Here is a 20,868-nt window from a genome sequence, read left to right as displayed (position 1 = left end):
GCCCACCGTTCTGTGACTGTGGAGGGGGAGAGCGGCACGTGGCCACCTGTGGCTGTCCAGGTCTGCTGTTCGGTCATCATCAAGTATTTAGCCTTTGTGAGCAGCCACTGCACTTTTCTCACATCAGAGAATGGTGGATTAGGTGGCAGCAGTAATTATTAGGAGTGTACGAATACTGAAATATTTCAATGGGAATGTAAAAGAATGTCTTGGAATGTCTAATATCTGCTCAGCATGAAAAACATATTCTCAACGTCATCACCATCAGCCTGATTACGCCTGCTGCAGGACAAAGGCCTCATAGGTGGTTCACTGCTTGCCAAACTGCAGCACTTGCACAGGGTTCTCTGCCAAGTGGTGAACAACAGAGTACCCATGCAAGTGCACTTAGGTTTTTCTCTCAGACAGAATGTCCACGTTGCTTCCTGGTTTTTTTTCTTCCTGCGATACGCAGTAATGCTGCCCACATCATCGTCTGGAGGAGGCCAGCAGGCAGTGGTCACCAGTGGCAGTGGTTCCTGTGGACGCATTCCTCGCATGGCAAGCTGCATCACGGTGCCAGACTCTGACTCGGAGGGGCACTACAGCCCTGCCCGTGCCCTGCCCAGCTTCACGAGCTCTGTGCTGGCCGCCAAGGCCATCAAGCCCGAGCCCCAGAGGGATGCTGCACCACCGCTGCTGCTGCCTACCGCCACCAGGTGAGCGCTTTCAACCCTGTGGTGCCGCCTTACTTTTCATTCCCGTGGATGCTTCAGTTGTTAGCATATTTAGTCAGATATAATGAAAGTTTCTTTTATTGTAGCGAAAGCTACACTTGGCTACCAGTCGGGTATTTCGCTCTGGCCAGGAGTGGCCAGTTGTGCGCATGCGCGGCGGCTAGAGAGGAGCAGCAGGTGCACCGCGTGTGACGTCAGAGCTTCGCTGCGGCCGCGCGCCAACTCCACCACCGGTGTCGCGCATGACGTCACGTGGAAGAGTGGTTGTGCACATGCACGGCAACCAGAGAGGAGCAGCTGTCTGGCCTTCGCCGCTGGGGCCGCGCATGACACACATGGATGCCACGTGCTAGCTATGCATATAACAGCGCATACAGAGCTGCGTGTGTAAAATGCGGAGGTGACACAGCAGCCATATCACAGTCGTTTCGCATGGGTGAAGAGAAGGAGAGTCCGGCCGCTGTTCAGCGGCAGTATTGACAGGAAAAGATCAATTTTTCGCTACGTATAACCAGGCATAGCCGAGCTAAGCCACTACCGATTTTTTTTACTGGAAATACAAGTTATAATCAGGTAGCATGCAGAGGTAAAGGCACACTGAACTTATTTGGCATCATGCAGCTCAACCCCCAACTTAGGGAAAATGGAAGACTAAACAAACAAATATAAAAAGATGAATGTTTTGTCGGTCAGCCAACGGAACTTCCAAACCACAGACATCCAACTAAAACCCCTGTCACATGGCCAGTGTCAATGGCCATCGAGTTGAGGGCCTTCGACATTCTCAATCGCCATCGAACTCGAAGGAGTTGGGTCTCTGCTACACGGCAAATCTCAATGGCCATTGAAATGGTTCTCGTGTCTTACGCCAAGCTTGTGTGTCGCCACAATCGCTACTTTGGATTTTGCAAAAATAACAAAAATAAATGTATACTAAATGCTTAAATACACGCATACGCGCATGTCGTTTAAAACCCTTTTAATTTCACGTATGCGACGGACAGATGCGGACACTGCTGTAGCCATTCTAATACAAGACGAGCCAATACCAAGCCATTCCAACTGCGACAGAGCGCTGTTTCGTAAGGCTTAACACCTGGGAATTCGCCATGATATCTGAAAAACAAAACCTATTAGTCTCTTGAAACTTTATGCGAGGTTTTTAGAATGGGAAAATCGAAGGCAAATACAACGGTTCAGAACACGATATTGCTTTTAGGGATTAGCGATGAAGCTGTTATTGCTGTGAAGCGGACGGGCAGGGCGCCGGCATGTTGTCAACGCTAAGCACGCAAGCAATGCAAAGACCGCAACGCAAAATTAATGTGCTTAATGCGCTTAAAACCAGTCTGATACAATTTTGTAATTATTGTACAGACTGCTTGCATTAAAGTTTAGGTGAAGAATAATAAATAATTAATAATTGGTTTTGGGGGAAAGGAAATGGCGCAGTATCTGTCTCATATATCGTTGGACACCTGAACCGCGCCGTAAGGGAAGGGATAAAGGAGGGAGTGTTCATGCTTTTGTGCTGTATCGTGTACGAAAGTGCGCTTGGCGCCGCTCGAAGCAACGCTAGCAGCCTTGGGCAGCGCACAAAGGCCCTCGAAATCTTGATGGAGTTCCGCGCTGCTCCGTTGACTCGATAGACTATTGACTTGATGGCCATTGAAACTGCCCGTGTAGCAGCGCTCGATCGCCTTTGAGTCGATAGGCTATCAGTTCGAGGGCCTTTGAAATGCTCGTGTCACAGGGGTGTAAGGCATCCGGCACTACACATCATATATTGGAGCAGAGGAGGAGCAGTGAGAAACGTATATGATCGGATACAGTGTGCTTTCACACTGAGCATAACTTCAACACTTCGTCACAGGGGAAGCACCCTCCATGTTTGCACTGATGCCGATGTCGCACACTAACTGCAGTAATCCACTTCGTGTGCATGGCAAGCTTGGCACTGCTGTTGCATATGAAAAGTGCTCTCGCTGCTTTCCTCGGTATCAGTATCTAGCACACTTTTTGCCGATGTCAAACTCATATTACTGGGCAATTTTCCGAGAGCTCCGCGCTTATAGGTACACTTGAAAGTCGATATAACGAACCTCGTTAAAATGAACTTCGCGATGCAATGAACTTTTTCTGTTTCAGTTTCTTACTTTCATTGAAATGCATATATTCTTTCACTCAACTTAACAGAATAGTTTCGTGCCGCAGTTTCGGTACAACAAAGTTTTTGCAAGCACTAAAAGAAAATTTGGGCTAAATCCACCACTCTCTTAAGTTAAAAATGTGAATGTTCCTACTGCTACCAATGAACAGCTTCAGGCAAAAAATAACTGACCTCACCATGAAGTGGGTTGCCTTATGCAAAGCTTGTGCAAAGCTTGTACAACAAAGGTTTTTAATTTGTGAACAATATTTGATATAAACTCCCCTCCATCTTGCCCTGCCGCAGTGGCTCAATGGTTAGGGCGCTCACCTGATGATCCCGAGGATGCGGCGGCCACGTTTTGATGGAGGCGAAATGCAATGTGCCCATGTACTATTGCGCTCAGTATGAACTACATCGCGAGCTCGCATGATGTTGCTCAGTACTGAGCACGGCAGTACAGTGTAATGTAAATGTATGTTTAAGAGTTCCAGGTGATCGAAATTTCCGGAAAGGGGGACAGGGGTCTTGAGGGCCCGAAAATCGCGAAAAAATTGATCTTTTTGAAAATGACATTTTCAAAATGACAGCCCATCGTCTACATACCTACGAATTTATTCATTGCCTGGGTCAGTATTTTTGCTGTAATTTCACTTGATAAGGTGCAAACGAGCTAAATTCGTGCCTCAACTTGCGCAAAAACTACGTTTTTCAAAAAATGTGCAGCACCCATTTCAATCGCTCATCTTAGTCTCATTTGAAAGAGCGATTTTTGGTTTGCAATTTCCCGCCATGTTCCCTGCTTTTCGCACATTGGTTGACAAGAAATACAGCGCCAAAAGAGGGTCACAGCATTCATTTTCATTCGTTACTGAGCCCACATGACTAAAATCAGCTCTTCTGATTGGTGGATCCCGGCTCGTCTCGTCTGCAGGGCACTCCGCACTGCACGCGAGGCGCCGTTTTGTCTCTTCAGCATCGGCATTGAAAGTTTCTGAATGATGTTGCATCCACGGGCCAAATTTTGTACGTGCCACAAGTTCGGCAAGAAAAGAAAAAATGTCAGTCGCGGACATCACCAAAGGCACAACCATAAGCTTACCCATTAGTTTACACTCTTCTTTTGGCTCTCCTTACTGAACCCTGGCTATCCCCCGTCGTGGCAATGCACCATGTCACGAAGGCAACAACAACTGCAAGAAGCATTCTGCGGTGCCAGGAAGCAGCAACGACATGCCTGCTCCTACGACCTGTGCCCGGGGCCACCGAGAACGAGCTAAGCCTACCAGTCCCGGATGCGTCACTCAATGCTCCAAACAGCGGCCGCGTTCACTGCGACACAGCTATGCTGGTGCTCTCAGATCTCGAAGAGATTAAGACCAAGGCCGATTCTAGACTAAGTGAAATCGCATCTGTTTGTGCTACGGACCGGAAATCGGGTTTTCTCAAACATGAGTGATGCCGCAGCTGCCCCAGCCGACGATACTAGGTTCATGATCATGTGCCTGGAATCAATGAACACGCTTCTGCACCATGTCAAGTGCAAAGCATGTGATGGTGATGCCGCAGTGGAAAAAGCCACGTGTGAATATGTATTCACTGTGGGTATTGTTCTTATGTGCAGGATGTGCGGCGCCGTAGCGTCGGCGTGTAGCCCGCCATAAGTAAACGGTGATCAAAACGTGAATCCATTCACAGTGAACATTCTTGCTGCATGTGCTATGCAGAGACATGGCAGCAGTACTGTACATGAAAACGAAGCTGACGTCATTGGCAGTGCGTGCAGCCAAAAAAGTGACTGCCAAGTGTGCGAGCTCCATTTGGGACTTTTACGCGGAGTTACACTTGGGAAATCCGGACAACATCGCGGTCTTGTATGATGGGACATGGATGACACATGGTCATTCTTCACATATCTGTGTGGGCACTGTGATAGAACTTTTTTCAGGCCTCGTATTAGACTTTGTGGTGCTCTCAAATTTCTGTGCCACATGTGAGCGAGGGCCAAAAGAGGGCGACTCCGCCTACTCGACATGGAAACAGTATCATGCCTGCCAAAAAAGTACTGAAAAGAAAGCTGGAGAGATGGAGGTGGAGGCTGGCCTCATATTGTTCCAGAGGTCGCTCCAGCAAAACAACTTGCGCTATACCACTGTTCTGTAAAATTAATTTTATTTATTTTTACATATTGCAGCCCGTATTGGGGCTATTATTGCAGGAGTGGGTTTAGCAAATCATGTAAAAATGGCAACACAGAACACACACACGCACACACACAAAGATTACATGCTTGAATACATAGCACGAACAATGCAATAGGCTGTAACTAATAAAATGAAGCAATGCACAATGAACACAACACAAAAGAAAACATCATGTGGCACCGATAGCTGTTAAAAACGAGTTTAATGGAAGAGACCGCGTTATGCCAAGAATTAAGTTCCAATGTTCAATTGTACAATGAAAATAGCTGTGTTTTAAATTATTTGTACGGGCGAAGTACGGCTTAACATTAAGAATGTGATGACTCCTGGTTGATTGGATAATATCAGGGTCCGACAATATATATTAGGTTCGACAAAAGTCAATTGCCGATGCAGTGCAAGAACTTCCGGGAATACACGTGATGGCGCATGGACAGGGGGGTTAGATTCAGAGCGGACAAGGTACAAGAAGGTGAAAAATGGTGATCATACCGATGATATATCAACCTGGTGGCTTTCCTTTCGATGCTCTCGATTTGATCAATTTCGCATTGTTTATGAGGATTCGAGACGGGAGATGTGTATTCAACTACGGGACGAATTAGAGATTTGTACATTAATAGCTTAGATGGTGACAGCCGTACATTCTTAGCTCTGCAAGAAGCCAAGGTGTATGGCTTCATTCCTGTCAGCAAGGAAGAGTGCATAAACCACGTGCAAAAGCACATGGGCACAGCTTTACGCAGCCTGGTTGCCGTACACAGAGACAGTCCCGACAGAATCAAACTGGCGATCTGATAGCAAAGGTGACCTCACATTGCGGCTGGGCAATAAGGTGACATACAGGGTACATAGAGGCCATGCGCAGTGCACATCAACCGACATTGCATCAGCAGGCCCAGACTCCTGGTGTCTCCATAATGCAGCAGAGGCAAGAGGCCTCCCTTCACCCAAATACCGTTACAACCTCCCTCCCCATGTCAGCAAGGCTCTCCTTCCCATTTGCCAGGCAACTCCTTCAGAGGTGCCAGAGAGGGTAGACGCACAACAGCAATGATATGGGCACTGGCACCCGAGGAGCGCCACGCTTCTTTGTTCAGTACTGAGGCAGCTGTGGTTGAAGCTATACAGTAAATGCTCGTTAATTCGAACTCGGAGAGGACAGGAAAATTGTTCGAATTATCGAATGGGCGCTAGAATGAGCGGTTATAGCGTCCCGCCGCACGGGCAGAACCCGATGCAGTAACATCTAGACGCGTTATCGCGAGCTAGGCGCTACTACACGTTTGTGGCGGGCATATTCTGGGAATGAAATTCATCCGGTCCTAATGGCAAATGAAATAAACTGATTGGCCAGTGATGTGCCAGAAACAAGTACTGGAATGCATTCGCGTGAGCAGCAAGCTTTAGTGCTGGAATATATGACTCTGTTCATGCTCCAAAACGTTTATTTACGGGGAAGGGTTGTCACAATTAAAAGTAATTGGCAAAGTGCATTTGCTTGCGGTTCTTCTGCCAAGACTTCATCAGCACCATCTGCAGCTTGCCTAAAGCTCCTGCGCAACGCAACGTCAGAGTTAACATCGAGCGCCGACACTACTACATGTGCACTTGGGGGTGGCATAGTCTCGCCGCTGCCGTCAGACTCATCACCGCATGTGAGCCCTGCAAAGTCTGCTGGGAGCATGTAGCCTCAATTATATCGATGTCACTCAAGGGCTGCAACGTCTCACTTGGCTCACGCTCGCGGCACCAACAAAAGCCTACATCGCCCGAACCGCCATACCGTGTTGTTTACACCACGTGATCGCGACCTAGCAACTGCGGTACAACGAAAACCTGGAACGGCTCGCGCCGAAGCATCAGCGGCACGAGCGAGTGCTCCAGCAGCGAAAACCTGCTATGGCATGCACCGGAACGCGGGCTCCGCGAGCCTCGTGCACTCGGCTTTTTTCCTTTTTCATTGTTCTACATCTCTGGCAAATTTGGAGCGTGTCTTACTCGCTGTGGGTCAAGTTCTATCTCTGAGGAGCGGTGTCAGCCAGTGGCTCCTAGTTCGAATTAACCATAACGGATGCCGACTTGTTCGAATTATCGGGAGTTTTCCCCCATTGAAATACACAAGGCTGAGCCGGGACCTGGGCGTCAGTTCTAATTAACTAAGTTCAAATTAACGAGCTTTTACTGTAATAACATTCAATGCAGGGAATGAGAGAGGCTCAGCAGGCATTCTGAGAGAGCTCAAAGTAGCTCTTAGCACGTGCAATATGAAGCGTATGGTGGGAAAAGATCGGCGCCAAAAAACTGCACCTGTGCACAAGCGTGCATGCACAGAAAATATGCAGCAGGCATGCGAAAAGCTGCACTTGGGCACTAACAGCCAGACAGATCATATGCCTGGAGGGTGCTAGTCAATTTTCAGTGTGAATATGTACATATTTTTCAATTTTTTTCAATAAATTTCATCTCGGTTTCTTTTTCCTTGTTTTCTCAAAGCACTTTTTTTTACTGTTTGCGAGTTTACAAGAAGGATATCTTGGCGTCTAGAGCAGATGCAGCAATAAGTTTTATTGCAGCATGCTGCTGAATGATTAAAGCATACAATGTTGGGAACAGATTTCTAAATTTTTGCTTGCTAATTTTATTGCACGCACTAATTGCAACTGCTTGTCAACCAGTGTTCTCTGCATTGAACTTCAAAAGGCTGTAAAATAAGTAATATTGGCTTAATCAAAAATGTACTTCCTATATTGTCTTATATTTTATTAATTGTACTGGATACTATCTAGCCACACATTAATATCAGTTTTCTGATTGTTTTGCCAAATTTTGCAAACAAAGGAATGAAAATGTATATCTTGAAAACTAATCTACATATTGGAAAAATGATTACATATTTGAAATCAGCATAAAAACTCATTAATACTGCAAATTTTTATTGCATTTAGTAAAAAATTAGGGAGAGAAGTCCCCGCTTAAGCCAAACACCATCATGCCCGGTCATGTGAAGTGCGGACGCAGTCAATGGTAAATCGCGTTCAGCACGCTGGCACACACTGTCGATGACACAGTACACAAAGCAAGCCAAATCAACTGTGCAGTTTTGTGGGCACCTCCTGCTTGCATGTCCCGTTTCCATCAGAGCATGTGATGGGTAACAGGGTTGCTTGACTCCATTAACTGACCTCTGCAGCGCTCCGTGGTTTTTTATTCGGTGAAGGCGTCCGCTTCGTGGCAGTCACTGCAGCAACGGCGAAATGTGTGATACTTTTTCAGTGGTAGCATTTACCTCCAGCTATCAGTCAGGATTTCGAGATATAGTCGAGTCCACTTATAATAGCCGCAATTATTACGAACGAGGGTGGTGTTACCATCAAAAAATCTACAGTGGACTCTTATTAAACAGAACTTGAAGGGGCTCAAAAAATGTTCTATTTATCAGAAGTTTCATTTAAGCAAAGCACACATATTTCATGAAGAAATATTTATTTACATTGCGCCAGCCCTTACTGATGCGGGTGTGAAGAAAAAAAGGTATCAATTGTGGTCTGTTTGACATTCTTCAGTTGCTTTTTCACAAAGTAACCGTGCATATTTGAAAGGCTTTGCAAAATTTCTGTGCACCCTTCACGTTCAAAGTAGTGTTGCAAAAGTGCAACTGCATCCCTAGTTGTGCTGTCTGGCACTGCGCTGGGCACAAGGTCCTCGCACTCATCACTGGAGGAAGAGTGGTCCGCGGCTTGCACTTCTGCAATAATTTCTTCGAGGCTGTCCTCGCGACAGGTGCGTACATTTGCATCCATGTCCTCATAGTCCTGTCGTTAGAAAGGGGCAGAGGGCGCTATTTGATTAAATATAGTGTCTGCTTCTTCATCAGCAGTACCTGCCTCTTCTTGGGGTAGTGGACCGTGTGCTTCGAAGCCTACATGGTGGAAGCACCTCTGCACTGTTATTGCCCGAACTTGTTCCCAGGCGTGGGCCAATATGTGGATAGCAGACAGCAAGTCAATGATATAATCCTTTCCACTCTCAGCACAAAGTAGCATGCGATGAAGCAGTTGGCGGCGGTAGTGGACCTGGATATTCTGGACAACTCCTTGGTCCATTGGTTGGATGACAGCAGTTGCATTGGCAGGGAGGAATCCAAGGCTGAATGGACTTCAGCCCTTCCACCTGGCTAAGGGTAGACAGGTGGGCTAGTTGGTTGTTCGTAGTTGGGTGTTCGTGTTGTCTTCTCCCTTCGTCCTTGTCTCTTGCACTGGTACCATGTTCCATAATAATTTATTTATTTATTTATTTATTTATACACAGTGCCTACAGCGCCCTCATTGGGGCATTATTGTAGGGGGGAAACATCATAAATAAGAACAAACATCTAGTACATAATAAATTAGGCAAATGATGCGGTCTACGCAGAAAATACAATAAACCCATACACACGGAAGCAAAAACAAACAAACAAAATAAAAACCATTGTAGAAAGGCAAACATACCGTAAAAACCGGACTATAGGTCGGACCGGAATATAGGTCGACCCCCTAACGAACCAATTCTAAAAATGAAAAAGATCTTTTTCAATGGGAAAAGTACCGAAAGACATCCTTACTTTGAAACAAATGCGACTCGAGAGGTTGCACAATGGTGACAGTATTTAATTTCATTTAAATGCTGCTTGTATGTACACCCGGCAAATTTTTTAACAATATCGCGCACCAATCGGCCCGCGTGTTTGTTTCTGGCACAGGCAAGTACGGCGCCGTAGAGCAAAGCCCTCCTCTTCATGAATCGCCGCAACCAGGATGGCGAGCCTTTGAATTGCGCCCTCGTGAGTCTAGAGGCACGCGCGATCTCTGCCGCTTTCACGCGGATGCATTCGGCAGTCACAGGCAGCGATCTTGCTCGCACCGCAACGTTTCCTTCCTATTCTCGATACATTACGCAGCTTCTGCCTCCGCCAGTACTGAATGCTCTTTTCGGATACTCCAAATTCGCGCTGTGCCGCCAGGCTCCCGTGAGCTTCCTCGTACTCAATCGTGTTTTTCTTGAAGGCGACGGTAAATTGCCGTTAGCTTCCGCTTTGCATCTACTGAAACGCAAAATGGCGGCACTGCTGCTGATGGCGATGGTGATGGAGGCTGTTGACTTCAGCCACCCATTGTTGCAAGACTTCCGTATTTTTTCCGCCAATGACCGGTATATAAGACGGGGGTCGACTTTTCACCATGGTTTTTTGAAAAAAAGTTCGACCTATATTTCGGTTTTTACGGTACCCTAAACACACACATACACACAAAAAAAAAGATACATTTTAAAATACAGCACTGCTTAAAACATAATACACTCGGACAAGAATTATTGCACTTATATTGACAGGTGGCTTTGCAAATCGGTCAGAAACGATGTAGGAGGAGCGGTAGCGACCCGCGAAGGGAGACGGTTCCAATCATGCACTGTTCGTGGGAAAAAACTATATTTGAATACGTTTATACGGCAATTGTACTCGCGCACCTTAAGTGGGTGGTCAGTGCGGGCGGAAATGTAGCTGGGCTCATTAATGTATTTCTCTTTTGGAATTCCAGTTTTATTATTAAGCACATTATAAAAGAAAGAGAGTCTCAAATATTTGCGCCTGTTTTCAAGTAACGGCCATCCCAACTTCTCGCGCAAACCAGAAGAACTTTTTTGGAAATTGTAATCGGCGGACACAAACCTAGCAGCCCGTTTCTGGACGCGCTCCAGCTCCTCAATATTCAGTTTTGTATGCGGGTCCCAAACCGCGCAAGCATACTCAAGTATCGGACGTACAGTAGACATTTATAATGTCTCCTTCAGCGTAAGGGGAGCGTCCTTAAAATTACGTCTGAGAAAGTTTAATGTGCGGCTGGCTTTAGCAGATATGTAATTTACGTGTGTATTCCATGATAGGTCAGTAGAAAAAAAGACTCCCAAGTACTTATAAGTTGAAACTGCGGATAATTCAGTGCTACCAAGGAAATAGTCTGTTTGGAGGAATTGTTTCTTTTTTGTAAACCGGACCAGATTACATTTGGAGATGTTTAGCGCCATATTCCAGTTGTTGCACCAAGAGAATACATAGTTGAGGTCATGCTGTAGTGAAATTGCATCTGCTTCAGAAGAAATATTGCGGTAGATACAACAGTCATCAGCGTAAAGTCTGATTATACTTGAAATGTTACTAGTGAGGTCATTTATAAAAATGAGAAAAAGAAGAGGGCCCAAAACCGACCCCTGCGGAACACCTGAAGTTACACCCACACTTTCTGAGCTGACACCGTCGATAACCACGCACTGTCTCCTTTCCGCAAGATACGCCTCAATCCAGGATAAGAGTGAGGTAGGAATATTTAATTCTGAAAGCTTCTGTAACAATAGGTTGTGAGCAACTAAATCGAACGCTTTTCGAAAATCTAAAAATATACAATCTACCTGACCGGCGGAGTTTAAGGAAACAGAAATGTCATGTGTGAATTCCACGAGCTGTGTTTCACATGAGAAGCCGGACCTAAATCCATGTTGTGTCGAACAGAAAAAACTATTGTTTTGTAGATGGCTAATTAACTGAGTATAAATGACATGTTCCAGTGTTTTGCACGACACGCTCGTCAGCGATATGGGCCTATAGTTACACGTTTTAGTTTTATCACCACTCTTATGAATCGGAACGACATTGGCACTTCTCCATTCAAGGGGCAAAGAAGAATTCTCTAACGATATCTAAAATAATGCAACGAGATAGGGGGCAACTGAAGCTGCACAATTTTTCAAAACGTAATTGGAAATGTTGTCAGGCCCTGGTGCTGATGTAACTTTAATTTTCTGTAATAAAAGCATGATCCCCCGTTCAGAAATTTCTTTGTCATTCATTCTGGTCAGGGTGCTGGAAGATTGAAACTCAGTATGTGTATTAATGGGATCGGAAAACACCGATTGGAAATAAAGATTGAAACTTCTCGCTTTACCTTTTGAATCCCTTCTAAAATCAGTTGCGTCTAGTATATCAGGCGCAGAGACCCTGCTGTTTCTCTTATTTTTAACATATTTCCAGACTGCCTTTGGGTTTGTATTTAGTTGTTGGCCTAGTGTGCTGAAGTATGCCCTTTTCGGTTTACGGATTTCTTTCGATAAGTTCTTAGTTTGCTTTTTCATCTCGGAGTACAAAGTTAGTGCGGGCGTATCACAATATCTGCGAAAGAGCCGTTTCCGCCGGTTGATCATTGCCCGCAACTGTCCATTCATCCAATGCATATCGTCACGACGCTTGGCTGAAATCAAGCGGGATGGGATGAAAGTCTGCGTCAGTGACAAAATTTTAGTTTTAAACAAGTTCCAGAAGGCCTGGCCATGGGCAGGGAAGTTATCTACGATGAAGACAACTTTCCTGCCCTGCCTCGTAAACCTTGCGTCCTCCTCCCGCAGACAATTTTAGAAAATTGCCGCTGTCATCCACGCTCTCCCATTCGCAGTGTACGCTGCAGGAACATATCGAATGCCCTTGAAGCAACGTGGGTGTCTCGATTTTCCTACCACCAGCATCTTTAACTTTTCATTGCCAGCCATGTTAGCACCCACCAGCAGGGTAATGCGCTCTTTGCTGCGCTTCCTACCTGTACAGGCTTCGCCTCTGTACGCGAGAGTCTTCTATGGAAGCGCCTTGTAGAAGGGGCCCATCGCGTTGACGCTGAATATGTCTCGTGGCTCATAGCTGTTTACAATCTCCTGCAGCCATCCGCATTGCCAGTCAGTGCAGACTTTTCTATTCACTGCAGCACTTTCACCTGAGATGGTTTTGAAGACTAGGCCCTGGCGCTTTTTAAATCTGCTAAGCCATCCATCGCTGACGGTGAAATTCTCAACCTCCATTTGCAGGGCTATCTCCCGCGCCTTCTGCTCCAAAATGGGTCCACTTATGGGAAAACTGGCACTCCGCTCACGCTTAAACCACAGAAAAAGAACCTTTCCTGGTTCTTCATACGATGTCGCCTTCATACGCATCCGGTTTGAAGCAAAGGTTCCAGACTTGGCAGCTCCTTGAATGGTATCTTTGTTTTTCATGATCCGCGAAAGTGTTGACTTCGGGATGTTGAACATCTTCGCGACTTCTGTTTTAGAAAGCGAACTTCGCTCAAGCTCCTGCAGAATTTGTAACTTCTTTTCAAGCGAGAGTGCTTTGTGCGGCCGTTTCTTAATTCCCTCTTTCACGTCGACACACCGACAACACCAATCGCACGTAGGCCTAACGCAGAACGACAACAAAAACAAAATTGATCAAGCGACTTACTGGATTGGCTTGTCCCGGCTATAGCTTTGGCTGCGAAGAATTTGTTCATGGTTGCGAGACTGCCGCTGACATATGCAAGCACAAATATGCTCGGGAGGATTCCAAATTTTTACCTTTTGTGCTGTTTAGCCGAGGGTAACACGTTAGTAGTGTTCCAATTAACCAAAAAAGTTTACTGCGGCAGATATACGAAACCAACCAAGTAACCCTCCTTAATTTCGTTTATCCATAATTTTTATTTAACCGAGCTTCGTTTATTGGACGTCCACTGTATTAGGGCTATCGGACTGCGTCTCACATACAACGAACAACCGTGCCGGTGTAACTTGGTTAGAATGAATGAGGAGGTGCTGTAGGTGAGCCCCAAAAGTAAAAAAAATTAAGCTTCCGGTAAACACGCAGACGGAAGAAAGAGCGCCTCCAGGTGCCCGTGACACCCTTTTCCAAAAAGTACTTGGGTACCCAAAAATTCACTAAAATAAGGTGAGAGACATTGCTGACAAAATGGAACAGTTTTCCCAAATGCTTCTGTCGAAAGCGCATGCCTTTTAAGGCAACACTTGCACTGGTGAAATCAGTGGCAAGCTTTTGCGTTAACATCCTAATGTGCATGAGGAGGAATGGCAGCGACTGGCAACGGCACTTTATCAACAACAAGTCTCATGCACTGTGATGCTTTGGGAGCTACATTTTTGTATGCTATAGCTGAAAACAAAGGCCTGGATAACACGTGGCTTTTCGATTTCATGCGACGAGCGTGCAACCAAGCATAAGGTTCAATGGCGGGGTGGCTTATTGCGCACGATTTTCTTGCCGAGTGGCTTGTTAAGCTCAGCCATGACATAGCAAAAAGAATAGGAGCTCCAACTCGCACGTGACAACGTTGCAACGCACCCCGTGCTGCCTTCTGTACCTGTGGTGACAGTGTTCTCATCACCAAATGCCACATGCAAGATCCAGCCTCCAGACACGTGTGCTATTCACACGCTCCAGATGTCCTATCTTCGGTGCATCATCCAGCTCATGCTGATAACAGTTCATACACCAAATGCCGATGTTCCGATTCGGATATCTTCGTTCACTGCTGTGAAAATGATTGAGGCCACCTGGATGAGACTGACTGCAGAGTGCATCAGGAATTGCTTCCGTGAAGCATGCTTCATGGGGCAGTTAACGGCTGTTGAACACCTGTGGGATTAGAAGCATGTTGATTTGTAGCAACGTGTTGTTAATGCCCTGTTGGCTGGACTTGATTTAGCCTGAGATTGCGTCGTTGGCGCGGGTCAGAAGTGGACATCGCAGGGAATCTGCAGGGAATCTGATGACGATGACGAGGAGGCCAATCTGCCACTAGCTGCCGTGAATGCTTTAAACACGATTAGTTATATCCTGTTCTTAAAGCAGCGTAACTGTTGGCACTTAGGGCCTTGGCGAGGTACATAAATATGACCCCTCTTCAAGGCTTGAAAAGTGCCGTGTTTCGACGCACTTAACGAACTGTTGTAAGAAACCAATGCGAGTTTCGTTGGACTTATCTCTGGCTGTAAAATGACAAATCCACTTACTAGGAATGTCGGATACAAGGACACAATCTGTGCGACCATCTGGTTTGTTATGAGTAGGCTCAACTTTATCTGCAATTTGTTGAGAAAATACTTCGAGGTGAAGTGCATGGTGCCATGGGGATTGGCTTTGCTCTGCAGAAAACTTCGACTAAACCGATATTTTGAGATATGTGATTTCGAGGTAAAAAAGCTTTACTGAACTGTTCTCGCCGCTCGTTTTGTTTCATGTTTCTTCTAAAATTGCATGCAATATATTCTTTAACGCATGCAAGCAAAATAAAGTGTAACGTGTGCGATATCATTTGCACCACTGAAAGACAAAATCCTTAATGCAACGAAGTGCGCGGTTTAACGAAGTGTTTTCCGAAAAGCACAACTTCGTTATATCGAGGTTCAACTACGGTAATCCCTTGTTATAACGAAATCGCTTTACTCGAAATATCGCTTTATTCAAAATTTCTTCTGGTCCCGACCCAAATGCCTGCATTTTAAGCCGCATTACTCGAAGCGCATGAAGAGCTTGACCCGCTTGGAGCGAAGTGGCAAGCGGATGTTTCGCCGCCGCTCGGCAGCGGCGGCCCTTTTGCACATGCAGTGTCAAATTAACACCGCCGACGAATTAGTCTCATGCATTCACAGAACAGGCCACAGGCCACAAAAGTACCAAACCCATGACCGATGACCTGCCTAGTAGCGGGTACCAAGCGAGTGCCGAATTACCGCTTACAGCGAATTTTTTCTTTGTCCCGCTGACTTTATTATAACTAGAGGTTACTGTATACCTTGAAATGGTTTTGAAGATCACCGGTAGATGGGTTCAGTGCGTAGAATGAATGCTTTCGAGCATTCACACTAAGTATGAATTCTTGGTATGGAGCCAAAAATTTATTATAAATTAACATTAAATTTATTGGAGTAATAATTAATATAATTAATAATATAATTATTAGTTGTATTCATTTGGTGTGTCATTTATTATAAATTGCCGGCTCCGTGCCAAAAATAATGGTAGTGTTGCGGATTGATCACCATGTAGTGACATATTTTCGTATTATTGGCGAAATGGGACTGTAGTTTCAGTTTACTATACATGTGCTTTTACTGCAGTAAAACCTCGTTAATTTAACTTCAAGGAACCGGGAAAATGTATGTATTAACAGCAGGTCCGAAGTAACAATTGGCTGTTGCCTAAATTGCCAGTGACCATTAGCATCATAGTAAATTTATTTGGGGTGAACCAGGGCAGTGGTCATCTGCTTTCAAGATGAAAATTGCATGGCAATGATTACTGTTTTTTAATAGCGTCAGAATCATTACTGTATGCACTCTGCCGGGATTGTTAAAGGGGGATGTGGCTTTCACAAAAATGGTTTAGTTTTTATGTATTTGCAATAAATTTTTTAAGCATATTAGACAGATTTATTTATTGGTTATTTTCTTTTCTTTTTTTTTTCTTGGACATTTGCCTAAGAGAGGGTTGAGACTAAAGGCTTGGTATTGCCTGACGAGGCCTCAGCCCCCTGTGCATGACAAAGAGGCAAAAAATTTATATATATATACATACATATAACAGTGCGGCTGGGCGGCACACAAACAATATCATTGGTCAAAACACAAACGCATACACTGCATACAAGAAACACAAAGATACATCTGTAAAAGGAAAGGGCACTCAACAAGAAAATTGCACTATAAAAGTGGAATGGGTGCAACATAAAAATGATAAGAATCATGATACATATGCAACATAATACACTAAATCAGATTTTTCCTCATTTTTCCCCTTTCCTCTTCCCCTTCAAGCAGAGAAAGAAAATGTGTCCATGAACAAATATCCGCACGTATACGAACAGTACAGGCATCGCAAGTAAGAAAAATGGGAGATGGCAAAGGGAACATCACTGAACAAAAGAGCTCTCTTACAATCCTTTTTGAAGGCAGGGAACGGTTTATTGTAATTAACGGGAATGTCTCTTCTATTGAGCATTTTGCTAACCTGAAAGGGTAGTATTTGCCGGCCATAGTTTGTTTTAACTATTGGCATTCTTATTTTCGGACCTCTGATGTCGTACGGGCTTACACTCTCCGTAGGTACGTTATGCAGTCTTTTCTTATGTATCCATTGTAGCAGCTTGAAGTAGTATGCCTGGTCTGCCCTCAGAATATTGTACTTACTAAAAAGCGGGTGAGTTCTTAGTTTCCGTTTATCCTCACGGTAAGTTTCGCAAATGCGTAGCACTTTCTTCTGCAAAGTAATTACAGTCGAACCTCGTTATAACGAAGTAGCATCGGGACCGTAAAATCAGTTCGTTATATCCGATATTCGTTGTAACAATAGGCATAAATATCGGCTGTGACAAATTCGTAATTTGGCTCGCGCAAATATTCTAGACACTAAAATGCATTATATACTTGGCTTTGAACCCACTACAAACGTGGTAATCCTTACCTGTCTCCTTGTGGCATTCAATCAAAATAGGCCGGAATATGGGAAGGTTGACACGACTGTTCTTATGTCGCCGCGCACGTGAAAGTGCGTGGCGCGAAACGACTGCACCATGTGTCTGCGCATAGGCGACTTGGTGTAGAGAGAGGAACTCGAGTGAGACACAGCGGGAACCATCGCGCCTGCGTGCTCTGCCGAAGCGCGATTGGTGGCCCCGAGAGGGACCGTTGAAAAAAAAAAGCTGCCAAAGCAGCTTTGAGAGAAGAGGAGGAGGAGGAGAGGGGGCGTTGGGCGAGAAGAGAAGGAGGAGAGGCGGCGTTGGGCGAGGAGACATATGCAACGCCAGCCCGGGATCAGCCAAACAGGTTTGCATTCGTTCATTTGAAGAAAGATGTTATCTTCGTCTGGTGGCTTTTCACAGCGCTGCGCAGAATGAAGTTTTCTACATTGTCCATGCTCAAGAGGGCCTTTTCTACGTCAGCAGTTTTCGTCGTCGGGAGTTTTTCCAAATATCCTTTCAGCCTCCTGGCATGTCCGCGGCATCCGCACTGCTCATCGTTGGTTCATCCCGTTCACTCTCACCGCTGTCGCTGCTGCTGTCATCCTCGGGCAACAAAACGCGATCCACAATTTCTTGATCCGTCAGCTCGGGCGCCACGGCCAAGTTCTCATCGGCCGAAACGAAATCGTCGAATTCGACGCCTGGGACTGCCAGCCGATCCCAAGTTCTGTCCAGCTCTGCCTGGTCTTCGGGCTGCACTTCTTCTTCGTCGGCAGGCAGAACAAAACCGGCATCCGCGAAACAGTTCCTTATTGTCGACTGCCTCACCTCATTCCACGACCCGTACAACATTTCGAGTGTCGTCTTGATGTTTATTGTTGTCGATCTATGTCGATCGATGTCAAACACCAGTTGCGTCACCAAACGCTTCCTATAATTGCACTTAAGCGAACGAATAATGCCTTTGTCTAAAGGCTGCAAAGCAGAAGTTGCGTTCGGTGGCAAAAACTGCAAGCGAACTGCCTTCAGCACGATCGAAACTTTATGCGCCGAACAGTTGTCCAAAAGCAACAGGACCTTCCTGTGCTGCCTCTCCATGTCCTGGTCGAACGCTCTCAGCCAGTCCTCGAAAAGCTTGGTCGTCATCCACGCTTTTTTGTTCGACGTGTATTGAACCTGCAAATTCCGGACGCCTTTCAGGCACCTCGGATGTGCCGACTTGCCGATGACGGTGAGCCGTCTTTTGTCGGAGCCGTCCATGTTCACGGCAACGACGACAGTCACCCGGTCTTTGTTTTTCTTGCCCCCATGGCAGGTCTCGTTCTTCATCGCCAGTGACCGCTCTGGCAACAACTTGAAAAACACGCCGGTTTCGTCGACGTTGTATACGTCGCACTCGTACTCCTGGAGCAGAGGACGAAAATTCTCCAGCCACGTTTGACATGTCTCCATGTCGACAGCGGACCCTTCGCCAGACAAAGTGTGGCACGCGATCTCGTGCCTATCTTTGAAACGTTGCAGCCAACCGCTGCTTGCACAGAAATCGTCATGCCCCAGTACGCAGGCCAGGCTGTGGGCCTTCCGTTGAAGAAGTGCTCCCGACACCGGCAAATTTCGCGCCCTCACATCTTTAAACCAAGAAAGCAAAGCCGCTTCCACGTCCGGGTGATGGCAAGGCCTAACTCGTTTACGGTCGGCTTTTATGGCGTCCTCGGTGTTGCCCTCAATCTTCTTTCTAGTGGCCAAAATGGTGGATAACGTACTTGGAGGAACGCCGAATTCCGAAGCAATATCCTTTTTCTTGCGGCCACTGTCCACAGCTCTCAGTATCTGCAGCTTTGTCTGGAGCGAGATCGCTTTCCTCTTCGATGCCATTTCGAGCGCTGCAACAACAAGACTGGCCGCTGTGCTGATGTCAGAACGCCGGCCTCAAAGTTGCCAACGTTGCTGCGCTTGCCTTTCTTTACCGCTGGACAAGTGGCGCCGCCTTTCGGCCCTCTGTCATGTCATGAGCTTTCAGAGTTTTCGCGCTCTGTTCACAGGTGGCGCGACCATCCAAACGCGATTTTTGTGCCAGACGGCAAAACTTCATTTCGATTTTCATTTTGGTTTTTGTTTTTTTTATGCTACTTTCAAGTTCTGAGCCTCGTGTAAACCAAATATTTCTTCGTTACAGCCGATATCGCGGCGGATCTCGCGTTTTCGGTTTCGTTATAAAAGAATAAATGTCACTGAAATGAAGCATGACCAACCAAAATTCGTAATTAGTTCGCTATAACCGATAATTCGCTATATCAGTGTTCGTTATAACGAGGTTCGACTGTAATTTGTGGTAATTTGAGTCAGTTGTTGTGCCCCAAACTAGTATACTATAGCTTATTCTAGAGTAGAACAGAGAATAATATAATGTCAGCTTCAACCAACATGGAATTAAGTGTTGAATTCGGTAGAGGCAGCCTGTAAACCGTGATAATTCGGACTTAAGGCTATCTACGTGGGTGTTCCAAGAGAGATCACCACTGAACCATACCCCCAAGAACTTTTGTTCGGTGACCTCCGCCAGCGGGTTGCCGTCGTACCTGATGTTGATGGGACTGTCATCTCGCTTGCTTGTGGGTTTGAAAATTACGTATTTAGATTTTGTTATATTTAGGCTTATACAGTTGGCGTGCAGCCGCGTAGATAGTTTTAGTAAGTACTCATTTACAGATTTTTCTAAGCATGCTTTTGTTGCTCCCGTAAAAAATATATTAGTGTCATCTGCGTACATGTATAATTGAGGAGATCCTGGTATCATAGTTATATCATTCACGTATATAAGAAATAGTAAAGGCCCCGGAATGATCATTGAGGGACGCCGTACTGTAACTCCATTTTACTAGACATACAGTTGTTTATAATTACAGAGTGGGACCTACCCTTCAGATATGTTTCATGTAGTCTGAGCGCTACACCCCTAATCCCACAGATCTCTAGCTTCAATAATATATCGTGTTGTACAGTATCAAACGCTTTCCTAAGATCTATAAATAGACCCAGTGTTAGGAGCGTTTTTTCTATGTTTTCAATAATTTTATCTTTTATATGCAGAAGAGCCTGTTCTGTAGATTTTTTTGCTTGAAAGCCATACTGAGCGTCAGCTATTATTCCATGTTTCTGAAAAAAAACTAGTGAGTCTGTCATTGACAGCGCGCTCAAATATTTTAGAGAAAATAGTCAAGACAGAAATTGGCCTATAGTTATTAATATTTGCTGCACCGCCGCCGTTATACACGGGAAGTACTTTTGCTATCTTTAGATCTGCAGGAAAATCTCCAGTAAGAAGCATCAGATTAACCATATATGACAACACATGACTTATGTGGCTTGCAATATGTTTAATTGGCAAAGCTTTTATCCCGTCATCTCCAGATGCTACATCGTTTTTCAAACTCTTGATTATTCTGTAAATTTCTGATGGACTGCTAGGAGAAAGCAAGATGGAGCCC

General features: G+C 45.5%; 1 protein-coding gene across 6 annotated transcripts in view; it reads left to right on the top strand.

Annotated features, from left to right (window-relative positions):
- LOC144127815 (uncharacterized) overlaps window positions 1-20,868 on the top strand; it is a 135,620-nt gene that overhangs the window by 102,060 nt on the left and 12,692 nt on the right. For all 6 annotated transcript variants that reach the window (XM_077660752.1, XM_077660754.1, XM_077660753.1 and 3 more), the window contains one exon: window positions 455-698. In XM_077660752.1, the coding sequence (XP_077516878.1) occupies window positions 455-698 (244 nt within the window). The remainder of the gene's footprint in view (window positions 1-454; window positions 699-20,868) is intronic.

The sequence above is a fragment of the Amblyomma americanum genome, chromosome 4, assembly GCF_052857255.1.
Source record: "Amblyomma americanum isolate KBUSLIRL-KWMA chromosome 4, ASM5285725v1, whole genome shotgun sequence".
Lineage (NCBI taxonomy): Eukaryota > Metazoa > Arthropoda > Arachnida > Ixodida > Ixodidae > Amblyomma > Amblyomma americanum.
This window is presented reverse-complemented; position numbering and strand designations above follow the sequence as displayed.